Source organism: Sprattus sprattus, assembly GCF_963457725.1.
Source record: "Sprattus sprattus genome assembly, chromosome: 6".
Classification (NCBI taxonomy): Eukaryota; Metazoa; Chordata; class Actinopteri; order Clupeiformes; family Clupeidae; genus Sprattus; species Sprattus sprattus.
In genome coordinates, this window is record NC_137925.1 from 24,740,781 (window position 1) to 24,755,780 (window position 15,000).

Genomic DNA, 15,000 nt, shown 5'->3' on the forward strand with positions numbered 1-15,000 from the left:
GAACTTAAAACAACAATTGGTAGCCTATATATCACAACTCTGTAGAAACCTTTACCTGAAGACGTGTTAATGGTACAGTCCATTCAAGGGGTGTTTGAATTTTAATGCCAGTAGGCCTATATTACTCATAGTAAACATCGAACGCATTTAAGAAATAAGAAGACACTTTTAAACACGCAATTTGAAGAATAAATACATTATTTTCGGTACCCCCCAAAGTTTCATTTTAATGCCATTTGGGGGGTATCAAGTCTCAATCGGGACCGTCAGACCCCCCCGGTACCCCCCGTAATTCGAACACTGCTCTCCATCACCACGGCGAGCCGCTCCTTCATGAAGACGCCGCAAGCTCAGGACGGGTCGCCGTGGAGAAGACAGTCCGCTACTAAAAGGGCCGAGTCAGAAGCGCTCGCCAAAACACCTCCCTGAGGGGCCAGACAGACGGGTGTCAGCGGGGCCCAGCCATCCCACAGGGGTTAATTAGGAGAGGAGGAGGAGAGAGGAGAGCAGCAGGCCTGTGTGACCGTGGGACTGCAGAGACAGGAAGGATTGTCCAGCGGCCCCCACGGCTCCTGGGCCGCCCCGTCCCTGATTGCGCCTGGCCCGCGTCGGAGTGTGTGTGTGTGTTGCCTGTGTGAGTGTGTGTGTGTATTTGTGTGTGTGTGTATGTGTGTGTGTGTGGGTGTGTGTGTGTTTTAACACCGAGCAGCCGCGATGTTTGGCAGGGTTTTAATGAGAGAGCGCCGCTGCCAAGCCGAGTGACCTTGATAGCTGCATTGAGCTGAGCTGCACATTATGATGCGAGCGGTGCTGAGAAAAAAACAAACACACACACACACACACACACACACACACACACACACACACAATCGTCCTGAAGAGCTTTGAATGACAGTTTAAAAAAACACAAACACAGCTTAAAAACTTTCAGCCACAGAAGTTTTAACAAGCCAACAGGGACTAATGTTGAGGAGCATGTACAGTACTTGTCTGTATTATAAGAGTCAGATCTGAGGTGCAATACGATTAGATTTTTTAAGTTTTCATGGATTTTTCGTTATGTATTTATGACTGGATGCAAAATTCTGTCAGATCTACAGTGTGTATGCGTTCATTTTGTATTCCTGGTGTCTCGGATAATAAGGTGGATCTGCTAAATATGCTTGACTGGATACCTAGTGAATGCAGCAGTGCACACTTTGTTCTCCATGACAATATGCCTACGTGTTATTAAACAACAGGTATTCAAATATACATACCCATTTTACATGACTTGCATGACCAATAACCAAATGTTTCACCAGTGTCAAGCTTTCACCACAGGGCACAATAACAACCAATTAAGCAATATAGTAAGAGTGGGAGTGGGGTAGGTAAGGGATAATCCCACGGGTGGTGTTCTACCTATCAGTGTTCTACACATCATCAGTGTTCTACCTATCAGTGTTCTACACATCATCAGTGTTCTACCTATCAGTGTTCTACACACACAGGAGTTCTAACACTAACCTATCAGTGTTTTACACATCATCAGTCAGTGCGGTTACATGATGGCATAACCCCGATTTCGGCCAAAGCCCGACTTCTCTATCCATGGGGGGTTAACTGCGTTATCTCGCGGTACATGGTAGTGACAAATCCAGATCTTGGCCGTGTCAGTTCAAATCAAATGTGGAATGTTTATAAGCGGCCATCTGCTACCGTTGATTATACAATAAATAAGTTGTGAAATGAAACAAAAACACATCACAGTTAAAGTTAAAGATTAACAAGTGGTGGAAAAGTAATATGAAAATATTTGTTCAGTGAATTAGCGCGTTCTGTCCAAAACAGTCGCAGTTTCAGTTTCAGTGAACAGTGAACATCTAGAACAGTAGGCCCATATACATGTGCCAATGTGATCAGATCAGTTTATCGTATCGTATTCGTGTGTAGGTGTGAACATTTTCAAGGGAAACGGCTCTTGTCGTTACGTGTTTACATGTGCAAAATGTGAATTGTTTACATTGCCTCGGGCATGCGCAAAGACCACGGAGATGTGCTCCCACCTGGTTTGTTTACTAACAACATCAACGTGGATCCGCATCGTGCACAGGCAGTGTAGTGGCTTAAAGTTCCCTTCTTTCTATCAGCATATAGTTCTTAATATTTTCTTTGAATAACCACTCTCAGATGGAAAGAAAACGAGTCTACGCGTGGATGTGTTTCAACAACGGTAGAAAACTGTGTTTGCTCCGTCTTTTACTGAACTCATAATTATATGACAGTGGTATTAGTTACAGTTGAGACACCCAAAATAACTTGCATGCGCAGCAATCCTGAGACGTGATTTTTAGTTTGCACATGAATACTAACGTCTTCTTTGATCCCAGGAAATTTGAGCACATAACCCATCTTCCTTACGGAGATATTGGCGAAAGTTGTTTTACCTAGCCTACTTCATTGCAAACGTCTAGTTTTGCAAACGTGTCTAGTTTTTGTGCAGTAGTGAATAGAGTCTCAGTCTACTACACCATACATAGCATATCATGTTTGTAGAAAATGATTAAGGTGCAACAAATGCCAATAAGCATATTTAAATTAAATGATTCACATTGCAAGTAAAATGGTGCGGCTGGAGCAGATACAGGGAGGGACAACGGTGACGCAGTTTGGATGTAGCGACAAACATTTATGTGCTGTAACAAACAGTGTTAAACAGTATGTGAGTAACGTGGGTTTTATTAAAACATAGCGTGTGTAATGTGTAGCTATTTCATTCCGTTTATTAACCTTTCCGGCTGTCTGTACTAGCCAGCAGCAGATGTAAAGGAAAGGGAATTAACCCCGAAGTTAAAAACATGTAATCTACTTCGGCAGCGGAGCATTTTACTCCCCCGCAATCTCTCTACAAACTTCCATATAGACGCGGGATCAGCAGAGGAAAATCTACTTTCCTTTTGGGAGAAACAAGTCCAGTCGTTCCCACGACTACAGCACCTTGCGAAACGAATTCTATGCGTTCCAGCAACAAGTGCTGCGAGTGAGCGCTCATTCAGTGCAGCAGGGCGCGTTATAGAAGCCAGGCGCTCTCGCCTGAATCCTGACACTGTAGATGCTATTTTATTCCTGCATAGTGCTAAGACAAATTCTAAATAGAACGAAGGTTAGGCATATCAGCAGAGGTATATTTTGGTTACATTAGGATGGCTACGTTTATAGCTTGCGTTTTGGGCGCACCACAATGCCAGGAAGTTTGTCGCGACTGTAATGGCATATTTCATTGTGGGGGTGATTGATAGCTTAAGGCTTACGAGACACAGTGTTTTCCGATGTTTTACTGAGTCCTCTCTGTCTCTATCACACACACACACACACACACACACACACACACTATTACGGAAGCAAAAAAGGTTTAAATTAAGTGACGCAAGCTATGAGTCAGCTGTCAGTATTGGAAGAAGCCTTAACGTCTCGAAGATGAAACTGCCTGGGTTATTTTGTTTCGTTAGGCTATTAGTTATATTTTAAAACAGCCAGTCATTGTAGCCTACCACTCGTGGAATAAGGAATTTCGAAGAGATGATTGAGTGATTTGACTCAGAAGTGACATTGGGCATTGCCAGCGCGAGATGTTCAGAACAAGTTAAACTTCTAGCTCAGTAACATCAACAGCTAAGAAAGAAGGTAAGAAAAATTGTCGGAAAACTTTGATTTGCAAGGGAAGCAGGCAAGTGTTGGGGTTGTTACAGTATATAGCCTACAATGTGGTGAAATTTCGGAATTAATAGGCTCGAGTCGGCGTTTCCTTAATATGCTTTCTTTCATTTAGCAAAAAACAGTAGGCTATATTACCATATTAAAATGGTGTACCAAATTGCGTTTTATTACAATGATAAAAAAATGGTAGGCCTACTAGCCTATTGGATCAGTCTCCTTTCAAGAACAGGCAAGAACTTTCTAGCCTCTAAATTTCTAGCCTCCTGTCACCGCCTCCCCCATGGCACATCGGCCTAATTTGTCACGCCCTTTTCTGAGCTGAACGAGCAGAGTAAACCACCTCTCTCGAAAGGCTCAGACGATCGGCGGAAAAACGAACAGATCACATCTAGACCAGTCATACATGAGGCAATTGTAACACTTTCGCGAGTTTCTATCGGAACAGACGCGATGTAAACGGTTTACATTGACACATGTATTAGGGGCCAGTGAGCGTCTAGCAGCGATTATCATATCATAGACATATATGATGCATGTATATGTCTATGGGCAGGATCTCAAGCATGCGCAAAAGTTGTTGTTGTCCAGTTGTAATCTAGTTTTGAGAGTTATATGCGCGCGTTGTCCAATTTCCAGCGTAATCCGATCACTTATCTGGGGGTGTAAATCGGATTTCAGTCGGACACAGGAAATCTAGATTTGGGGAGTTTCATGAACTGGATCTTCGATTGAACCCCGGCTTCGCTCGGAAAATGGACACATGTAACCGCACTGAGTGTTCTACCTATCAGTGTTCTACACACACAGGAGTTCTAACACTAACCCATCAGTGTTCTACACACACAGGATGTCTCCTGCTGGGGGGGGTCAGGCGATGTAATGGACTCTTCTCACTCACTCATAAGTAACATCTGCTCGTCTCCTCCTGCTGAAGCGCTGCGCTACATTATTTATGCGCTAATTAATGCTGGGAGGTGAGCTGACAGGAGAGGTAATAAGAAGAATAAATAAGTGCGGAGGAAAAGTAATTTGGTTTAATGAAGAGCTCGGCCGTGGTGGGCGTGAAGTTTTGAGTAATGGCTGATGGGAGCGTGTGAGCTTGGATGGTGTCATCATACAAAAAGGGCGATGATATCATTCCCGACTTCTTTTTTTCTTTCTCCTTTAATCGCTTATGAGCTGTCTTTTCCTCCTCTCCAGATCACTTTTTTGGGTCTCGTGTGAAGACACAGCACTGCAACACTTTCTTTCGAGGCGATGAACTTTCTCTCTGTTTTTGGTTTATGGTTCATGGTGCGCGTGATCGTGCTGTGGCTGTGATCACGACACACCAGCTGCCAATACCCCTGACCAGCTCCAGGCCTAGAACTGCTTCTTCCAACCATGACCCAATCTAAGTAGTAGAACCCCTCCCATGCACGGCAATTACAAACTTTTCTAGGGCTTTCCGTGCCATTAGACGGAGCCGTCTGTGCCAGGCTCCTACAGTGGCCTCAGCCGGTGTGTACGCCGTGTGTGTGGCGGTGGCTGCCGGCGGTACGCTGGCCTGTGATCTCTGTGCGGTTGGGAGCAGGGGGAGCTGCCGGAGGTGTCTTCTCAGTCGCTCAGTCGCCCGTCTGTCTACACGGCTGGCGCACGCCACATTAGCACTAATTAGCTCTTAATAGGGAGAAATCAGCTGGAACAGCAGCCCAAGGGAGCTCCCCAAGGATGCAGCCAGGGCTCACACTCTCCCTCTATCTCTGTATCCTCCTCTCTCTCTCTCTCCATCTCTTCCTCCACTCCACATCTCTCTCTCCTCTGTCTCTCTCATTCTCACCCTCCTTCCCCTCTTCTCGCTTATTTTCTCTCTTCTTCTCTCCATTTCTTCCTCCACTCCTCATCTCTCTCTCTCCTTCTCGGTCTCTCTCACTCTCCCCCTCTTTGCCCTTCTCTCTCTTCTTTTCTCACTTCTTCTCTCCATCTCTCTTCTCCCACTCATTTTGCTCTCCCTTTCTTTCACTATCTGTTCTTTCTGACGCGTTCACACATTCATGTCTCCTCATCAACACTTTACGCTCATTTACTCTTGCCAAGTCACTGACAACTTTTCTGGGTCTCTCACACTTTTCCTCACACGTCCACAACACTCTGTGCCTCAGAGGGTATTTCAGCATGCAGACCCCTGGAAGGCCTGCACAGTGACGTGACTTTACGTAGCGATGCTGTGGCATCTCAGCACGGTGTGTGGATGTGTGTGTGTGTGTGTGTGTGTGTGTGTGTGTGTGCGTGTGTGTGTGTGTGTGTGTGTGTGTGTGTGTGTGTGTGTGTGTGTGTGTGTGACGTGACGTACCGTAGCGATGCAGGCTGCTGTGGCACCTCAGCATGGAGTGGGTTGCCTGCTCCTCTCTGGGAACAGGTAGTGCACATGAATAAGAATAGATCATCAAAGGGAACCTCTCCTTCAAAAACTCGGGCAAGCCAACAAGGCTTTTCAACGCTTTTTTTTTCTCTGCGTCCTTTTGTTTGTTTATTCTCCTTGACGTGGGTGGTGGATTCCAGGTGGCTCTGGCACGCTGAGATCTGAGGAAGAGGAATCTTCTATTTAAAGATAAAACATTCAAAGAGCATCCCTCTGCTTTGCGCTTGTGAGCTGCTTTTTTTTTTATCAGACCGTTTCTCCTTTCTCCCCCTACCTGTAAAATGGGTATCGTTTTTTTTTCTTTGCCCTGAGAGGATTTCATAGAACACAATAGAATAGAATAGAAGACAATAAAATAGAATAGAAGACTAGAAGGGCTAGGATAGATTTAAAATAGATATAAAACTTGTTTTTGGCCACGCCTTTAATAATCAGGCAGTCAGGCAGTGGGTATCTTTACAGAGTACATTAAACCCAGGTGGAAAGCAGACTAGAAGTTACAGGATGAAATGATTTCCCTTCACTAAACTCTTTCCTATCTTGGTAATTGAATGTAATGGTGCAACAGTGATGCCATAGTGAACATTTGTTAGATATACGACAGACATCGCCTCTAGGTGGCGGTAACGCTCTTGTTGTGAGTCTGAATGTTGCCATTATCACAGTGTGAACTTTAACTGTTTTTGAGTCGATCACTTCAAGTTGTGGAGTGTGCTGTCTTATGAGCCACAGATGGAATTCTTTGTTTGTGGCTCATGGTATGGCAGCGATTTAAAGCGCTGAGACCACATTTACTAAAGACGATGAGACCACATTTACTTATCGAACCGAGATTTGAACAAAACTTGAGATGGGCTATTCAATGCTCAGTGGAAGCGAATAACAGAGTTAATGCTCACAGAAAGGTGAGGATTATGTTTAGTACTGTGGGCCAAAACACATCAAACATATCAACTCCTATGCTTTGAGAAATATTGTCTTTAAGTTTAAGTTATATGCTCTTTCATGGTAATGTCAATATGTTATGTGTTATATGCTGTGTTTTAGGCTGACACATCTATTTTGTGTGTGTGTGTGTATGTGTGTGTGTGTATGTGTGTGTGTGTGTGTGTGTTCCCCATTAGGTTCCCTGGTCCAGGCCTGAGGAAAGTCTCCCATGGCTCAGACTCCCGGAACAAGCCCCCAGAACCTGTCATCAGCCAGATCATTGACAAACTCAAACACATCAACCAGGTGTGTGTGTGTGTGTGTGTGTGTGTGTGTGTGTGTGAGTGTGTGTGTGTGTGTGTGTGTGGTATTTCTACCTGCCTACCCCTCTCTGGAGGTTCACATTACTCATACACACACATGGTAAGACATCACTGTACTCCACATAGACACACACTCACACGCATTTCATTATTTAACAGGTGTACAAGTCAGTCTTACATGCAATCTTACATCCATACACACCTCCACACTTCCGCACTCACTTGCATGCAGACACACAAACACACACACACACACACACTCACCCATACCAGCTGGGACAAATGTAGACACACACACACACACACTCACCCATAACAGCTGTGACACATGTAGACATACACACACACACACACACACACACACACACACACACACACACACACACACACACACACACACACACACACACACACACATACACACACATACACACACACACACCCGACCATAACAGCTGTGACACATGTAGACACACATGTCCCGCCGACAGGCAGGTTATCAGAGGGGACTGAGACTTGAGGTACACACACACACACACCCACACACACACACACACACACACACACACACACACACACACACACAGACATCTGTAGACATAGGGGCTGCAGGTTGCTCCACAATGGACGCCTGAGCTCTCCTCCGCTCCGCTGGCTTTCATCTCGTCCTCTCCTCCTGCTCCAAACTGAAGTGACCTATGACAGAGCCCAGGTCTATCTATCTATCTCTCTCTCTATCATTCTCTCTGTCTATCTCTGTCCGTCTGTTTTTGAAACTGTTTGTTTCTCTCTGTCCTCCCGACTCTGGTTCTTCTCTTCTGGTGTCTATTATTCTCTCTCTTTCTGCTCTCTTTCTATGTACCTCTCTATACAGTCATGGACACAAATATTGGCACCCCTGCACCTCTGTCAGATAATGTATCAATTCTCTCAGAAAATTGTTGCAATTACAAATGCTTTGGTATTCACATGTTGATTTATATTGTTTGCATTGGAACAACCCAAAAAAGCAGAGAGAAAAAAAGCCAAATCTGACATGATTCCACACAAATCTCCAAAAGTGGACTGGACAAGATTATTGGCACCCTTTCAAAATTGTAAGAAATAATGGTATTTCAAGCATGTAACCAGTCAAAATGGAGCAAAGTTGACTCAACCTTTGTGTGCCTGTGTATATGCCACTGAGCATGGAGAAAATGAAGAAGAGCAAAGAATTGTCTGAGGACTTGAGAATCAAAATTGTAGAAGAGCATGGACAATCTCAAGGCTACCAGTCCGTCTCCGGAGATCTTAATGTTCCTGTGTCCACTGTGAGCAGTGTCATCAAGAAGTTTACAGCCCATGGCATTGTCACTTATCTTCCTGGATGTGGAAGGAAGAGAATAATTAATGACAGAATGCAACAAGATTATTCGAATGGTTGATAAAGATCCTAGAACAACTTCAAAACAAATTTAAGCTGCCCTGCAGACACAGGGTCGAACAGTGTCAGCTCGCACTATCCATCACCATCTGAATGAAATGGGATGCTATGGTAAGAGACCCAGGATGTCCGCACTGCTGACACAGAGACATAAAAAAGCCAGACTGGAGTTAGCCAAAACTTTTCTGGGGAAGCCAAAATCATTCTAGGAGAACGTCCTGTGGACAGATGAGACCAAAGTAGAGCTTTTTGGTAAAGCAGTTTTCAGAAAATGAAATCAGGCCTACAAAGAAAAGAACACGGCCCCTAGAGTCAAACATGGTGGAGGTGGGCGGATGTTTGGGGGTTGCTTTGTTGTTGTAATTTTTGGGCGCAATGTACGGCCGAGTGTCAGAAAGATTGGTCTCCGCAGAGGACATGGGTCTTCCAGCAGGACAAGGACCCAAAGCACACTTCAAAAAGCCCCCAGAAATGTTTAAGACAAGACACTAGACTTCTGAAGTGGCCGAGATGAGTCCGGATCTTAATCCCATAGCACACCTGTGGCATGATCTCAAAACAGCAGTTAGGAGAAGGCATCCTTCAAATGTGAGAGAAATGGAGCTGTTGGCAGAAGAAGGGTGGTCCAAAATTCCAAGACACAGGGAGCGATTGATTTCAGTTATTTTTTTCCAAAGGGTGTGCTACCAAATATTAAGTTGAGGGTGCCAATCATTTTGAGTTTTGTGTTGAATGAAGTCAGATTTGGATTTAGATTTGTGTTGTGTTGTTCCAATGCAAACAAAGGAAACAAACATGCGAATACCAAAGCATTTATCATTGCAACAATTTTCTGGGAGAAGTGGTGCATTATCTGACAGCCAATATTTTTGTCCATGACTGTATCTTTTTCTATGTCTCTCTCACTCTCTGTCTTTCGTACTTCTACTCGTGTCTCACTCTGTCTGTGTATCACTTTGTCTGTCGGTGTGTGTCTCACTCAGAGAGGGTTAGGGTCATGCGTCCTCAGGAACATGGTGTGTATGTGTGTGTGTGTGTGTGTGTGTGTGTGTGTGTGTGTGTGTGTGTGTGTGTGTGTGTGTGTGTGTGTGTGTGTGTGTGTCTCACTGAGAGAGGGTTAGGGTCGTGCGTCCTCAGGAACATGGTGTGTGTGTGTGTGTGTGTGTGTGTGTGTGTGTGTGTGTGTGTGTGTGTGTGTGTGTGTCTCCCTCAGAGAGGGTTAGGGTCACGCGTCCTCAGGGACAGGCCCTCATTTTCCCAATTACTGCGAGAGCGGCATTACCTCATGCTCTTAGCCCCCCCAGCACTCTGCACAAACACATGAGCACATATTTGGATCTCAAGCATACTTGGCGACACACTCGCGTACACGCACACACACACACACACACACACACACACACACACACACATGCACACACACATACACACACACACACACACACACACACACACACACACACACACACACACACACACACACATACACACACACACACACGTACACGCTCTCAAAAGTCAAGTATCCTTTCAGCTTGTTTGACTTCCTCCAGCTGTAGAGAAAGTCCCAGGGGATCAGAGAATGAGTTATCCCACAGTATCTGAATCAGTGCATGCAGATGGACTCGTGGTCCTGCACACACACACACACACACACACAAACACATTAACATACATATATGCACTCACTCACGAAGACGAGCACATGCTGGCCGGACCTCCAGGAGTTGATGTATGATCATATATCAATCTGTGTGTGTGTGTGTGTGTGTGGCTCCTGGGCCTCGGGTCTGTTAGCTGTGTCTGCTGTGGGGCTCAGGGACAGACTATCTGAATCCTGTAATCAGACAGGCTGAGACTTGTAACTGTCTTTGAGATGTGTGTGTGTGTGCGCATGTGCGTGGGTGTTTGTATCTTTGTGTGTGTGTGTGTGTGTGAAAACATATTTGTGAGCAAAAGAATGAAAAGGAAAGCCAAATATACAAGGATACATTGGACCATTCATCTTACAAGGTCTATCCCACATGTCTCTCTGGCACAAACACACACAGCCACACACACACACACACACACACACACACACACACATCCGGGGCCCAGGAGCCCACAGCCAAAAGAATAGCATACCGCAACAGCAATCTAGCGCCCCCCCCCCCCCCCCCCATCGAACTCCTTTTCACAAGGCCTGATGCCAACCCAATTGAAGACGTTCTAGTGACACCGGCGCTAAGGTTCTTCCAGACCACGATCTGGAAGAACCCGTATTAGAGACCCTTGTTACACCGTTAACCCCTTCAACTTTTTCATCAGCTCTGGTTAATCCCTTTGGCTTGAAGAGGGAAGGTTTCTAATGTGGAACCTCGGCTAAATGTTCTTCCCTGACTAGAATAGAATAGAAATAGAATAGAATAGAAAAGCCTTTATTGTCATTGTATTTTCATACAACAAAATTTGGAGTGCTTCTCCTGTTGGTGCGACGAGGGACAACATATAACACAACAACATATAACACAACAATATTACAACTATCTAAAAACAGTAGGAATAGCTTAAAAATATATATATATGAAGAGTTCAACAAAGTACGGTGGTATAGAAGTACTTCCCTGAGGAGCAATAAATACATCAATGAGGTGCTTTACATTAAATACAGAAGAGTTTTGATGTGTAAGGTGACTGAGATATATATATATATATATGAGAGGTCTGTGTGAGTTGAAGTCAGTAAATGACGAGGTGGATTGTAACGCTGTCTTGGCTGGGTGTTCTTCCCTGACGAGGGGGATTGTAACGCTGTCTTGGCTGGGTGTTCTTCCCTGACTAGGGGGGATTGTAACGCTGTCTTGGCTGGGTGTTCTTCCCTGACGAGGGGGATTGTAACGCTGTCTTGGCTGGGTGTTCTTCCCTGACTAGGGGGGATTGTAACGCTGTCTTGGCTGGGTGTTCTTCCCTGACGAGGGGGATTGTAACGCTGTCTTGGCTGGGTGTTCTTCCCTGACGAGGGGGATTGTAACGCTGTCTTGGCTGGGTGTTCTTCCCTGACGAGGGGGATTGTAACTCGTCTTGGCTGGGTGGTGTTCTTCCCTGACGAGGGGGATTGTAACGCTGTCTTGGCCGGGTATTCTGCGTTTCCTACTCTCACACACACACACACACACACCGTCCTCCTCTCTCTCCCATGACTGTTTGGAGAGCAGCACCCCTCAGAGGTGGGCACATCAAACACGTGTGTTAATTTAACATCCGATTTAATGCGCCAATGTTTATAGATAATGGCTTTCATCTGCAGGCCTCCCGCTGTGGGCTTGGCAGCCAGTGCAGCCGGCCAAGTTTTATTTCTCCTGCTTTTGTTTCCCGGCAAGGAGATTAAAGCTTTTGGAGTTTTGTATATTTGTCCACATATCCGAACATTGCACATGCCTCTGTATGCCTGTGGCCCTCTGTTCGCCTGTCTCTGTGTGAGATGGTGGGAGGCATGGAGAGAGGAGGGGATGAGTGTGTGTGTGTGTGTGTGTGTGTGTGTGTGTGTGTGTGTGTGTGTGTGTGTGTTTGTGTGTGTGTTTGTGTGTGTGTGTTTGTGTTGGGAGCTTTGTGTGCATCTTGTGTGGTGTTTTGGGCTAGGGGTGGTGTGTGTGTGTGTGTGTGTGTGTGTGTGTGTGTGTTTGTGTGTGTTTGTGTGTGTTTGTGTTGGGAGCTTTGTGTGCATCTTGTGTGGTGTTTTGGGCTAGGGGTGCCGTGTGTGTGTGTGTGTGTGTGTGTGTGTGTGTGTGTGTGTGTGTGTGTGTGTGTGTGTGTGTGTGTGTGTGTGTGTGTATTAGTGGTGGGGAGGGGGGAATCTCCTGTTCCATGTGACCTGTGCGACCCTCGCATGGTTCCTTCACCCACTCACAAGTCGATCTGATTTCACAGAGACCTTTTGAGGAGGGTCCCCCAGCGCGCAGCGGGGAGCAGAACTCACTTCAGGGGTGACTTCAGTCCCAAGCACCAGAGATGTGTGCAGAACATTCTGGAGGCATTAGCATGTAGATGGGAAGGCCTAGTGAGGACTGGTCAGGCTCCAGGCTGAGAGAGAGAGAGAGAGAGAGAGAGAGAGAGAGAGAGAGAGAAAGGGGGGATGAGAGGAAAAAAGAGAGACAGAAAGTGAGAGAGTGAGAGAGAGAGAAAGGGGGGATGAGAGGAAAAAAGAGAGACAAAGAGTAAGAGATTGAGACAGACAAAAAAAGATATAGAGAAAGACGAGAGAGAGAGAGAGAGGAAAGGAGAGCGAGAGGAAGTATTTCGACAGAGACAAAGTCCACTGTTATGCTTGATTAGTGTGTCTCCTGATAGAGGGACGGCGGGGACGTCTTACCCAAACACAGCGGATACAAAGGCCCCGCTCCCTCGGCTCTTAAGAGCGCACTTTCTCACGCCTGCCGCGGCTGAGGTAATGGCCTGCGCCGGCCAAGAGCAAATGAGCTGGGCGCTATAAATGGAGGGGAAAAAAATGACTTACAGACTCCGATATTCCAACTATTTGAGAACGCTCCGAAGAGCACAGGCTCTTATCTGCTCTTTTAATAAGCGCAGCCCACTAGTGCATAGCATCAGATATTTAGCAGTTAGTTTAACAGTCAGTTTAAGCAGGTAGGAGGCACAAGTTTTAGGAATCTATATTAGTGACATTTACTGTGAGATGTATATAATGGTTAGCATGTAAATGTGCACACTTTATGCTCTGATGTAAAGTTTGTCCTGTTTTGTTGTAGTATGTTAAACATCCTTGTACGGAATAGTGCATTAGTGCATATGGTCTGTACCTGTTAAAGGCTGTCATATCATATGATCCTGTGAAATATTAAATAGCAGGCATATCTTTTTGAATTCCGTACATGATGCTAACAGTATCTGTTAAATCCAAAGCATTTTATCATGAAGTTAAATTGAAATGGTGCTTTCACTGCCTCTGCCCAGTGTTTACTGTGGAGAAGGCAGGCCCTCTAATTGCTTGTGCGAGGCTCTTTATTGCAGTGTTTTACTGTGTGTGTCTGTGTGTGTGTGTGTCTGTGTGTGTGTGTGTGTGTGTGTGTGTGTGTGTGTGTGTGTGTGTGTGTGTGTGTGTGTGTGTGTGTGTGTCTGTGTGTCTGTGTGTTTCTGTGTGTGTGTGTATGTTTTACTGTGTGATCAGGCTCTTCACTAATACATGGGGTGGCCCCAGCCCCCCGGCCATAACACCCATGGAATGTGATCTCCACAGGGGGAGCTGTGATAACCCTATAAAGACATATCCAGAGAGAGCGAGAGGGAACGAGGGAGTGAGAGAGGGAGAGAGGGAGGGAACATGGGAGATTGAGGGAACGAGGGGGTGAGAGAGAGTGAGAGAAAGAGTGAGAAGGAACGAGGGAGTGAGAGAGTGTGTGTGTGTGTGTGTGGTTGTGTCTGTGTGAACGAAGGAGTGAGAGAGAGCAAGAATGAGAGAGAGTGAGAGGGAGGGAGTGAGAGAGAGTGAGAGGGAACGAAGGAGTGAGAGAGAGAGTGAGAGGGGTTGAGAGGGAGTGAGAGAGAGTGAGAGGGAGCGAGGGGGTGAGAGAGAGTGAGAGGGAAGGAAGGAGTGAGAGAGCAAGAATGAGAGAGACTGAGAGGGAGTGAGGGAGTGAGAGAGAGAGGGAGAGTGAGAGGGAACGAGGGAGTGAGAGCGAGAGAGTGAGAAGGAACGAGGGAAATTGAGGGAACTAGGGGGTGAGAGAGAGTGAGAAGGAATGAGGGAGTGAGAGAGAGAGTGAGAGGGAAGGTGGGGGTGAGAGAGAGTGAGAGGGAGAGTGAGAGGGAGCGAGAGGGAACGAGGGAGTGAGAGAGAGTGACAGGGAACGAGAGAGTGAGAGAGAGTGAGAGGGAACGAGGGAGTGAGAGAGAGTGAGAGGGAACGAGAGAGTGAGAGGGAACGAGGGAGTGAGAGGGAACGAGGGAGTGAGAGAGAGTGAGAGGGAACGAGGGAGGGAGTGAGAGAGAGTGAGAGGGAACAAGGGAGTGAGAGAGTGAGAGGGAACAAGGGAGTGAGAGAGAGTGAGAGGGAACAAGGGAGTGAGAGAGTGAGAGGGAATGAGGGAGTGAGAGAGAGTGAGAGGGAACGAGGGAGTGAGAGAGAGTGAGAAGGAAGAGTGAGAGGTAGCGAGAGGGAACGAGGGAGTGTGAGAGTGAGAGAGAGAGGGAGAGGGAACGTGGGAGATTGAGGGAACGAGGGGGTGAGA

At 46.2% G+C, this 15,000-nt stretch overlaps 1 protein-coding gene across 1 annotated transcript in view; it reads left to right on the forward strand.

Annotated features, from left to right (window-relative positions):
• The window catches only part of gpc3 (glypican 3), a gene marked incomplete at both ends in the record, with an annotated part of 127,444 nt that overhangs the window by 78,997 nt on the left and 33,447 nt on the right, over positions 1–15,000 (forward strand). The window contains one exon of the mRNA XM_080840905.1: positions 7,225–7,333. Within this exon, the coding sequence (XP_080697031.1) occupies positions 7,225–7,333 (109 nt within the window). The remainder of the gene's footprint in view (positions 1–7,224; positions 7,334–15,000) is intronic.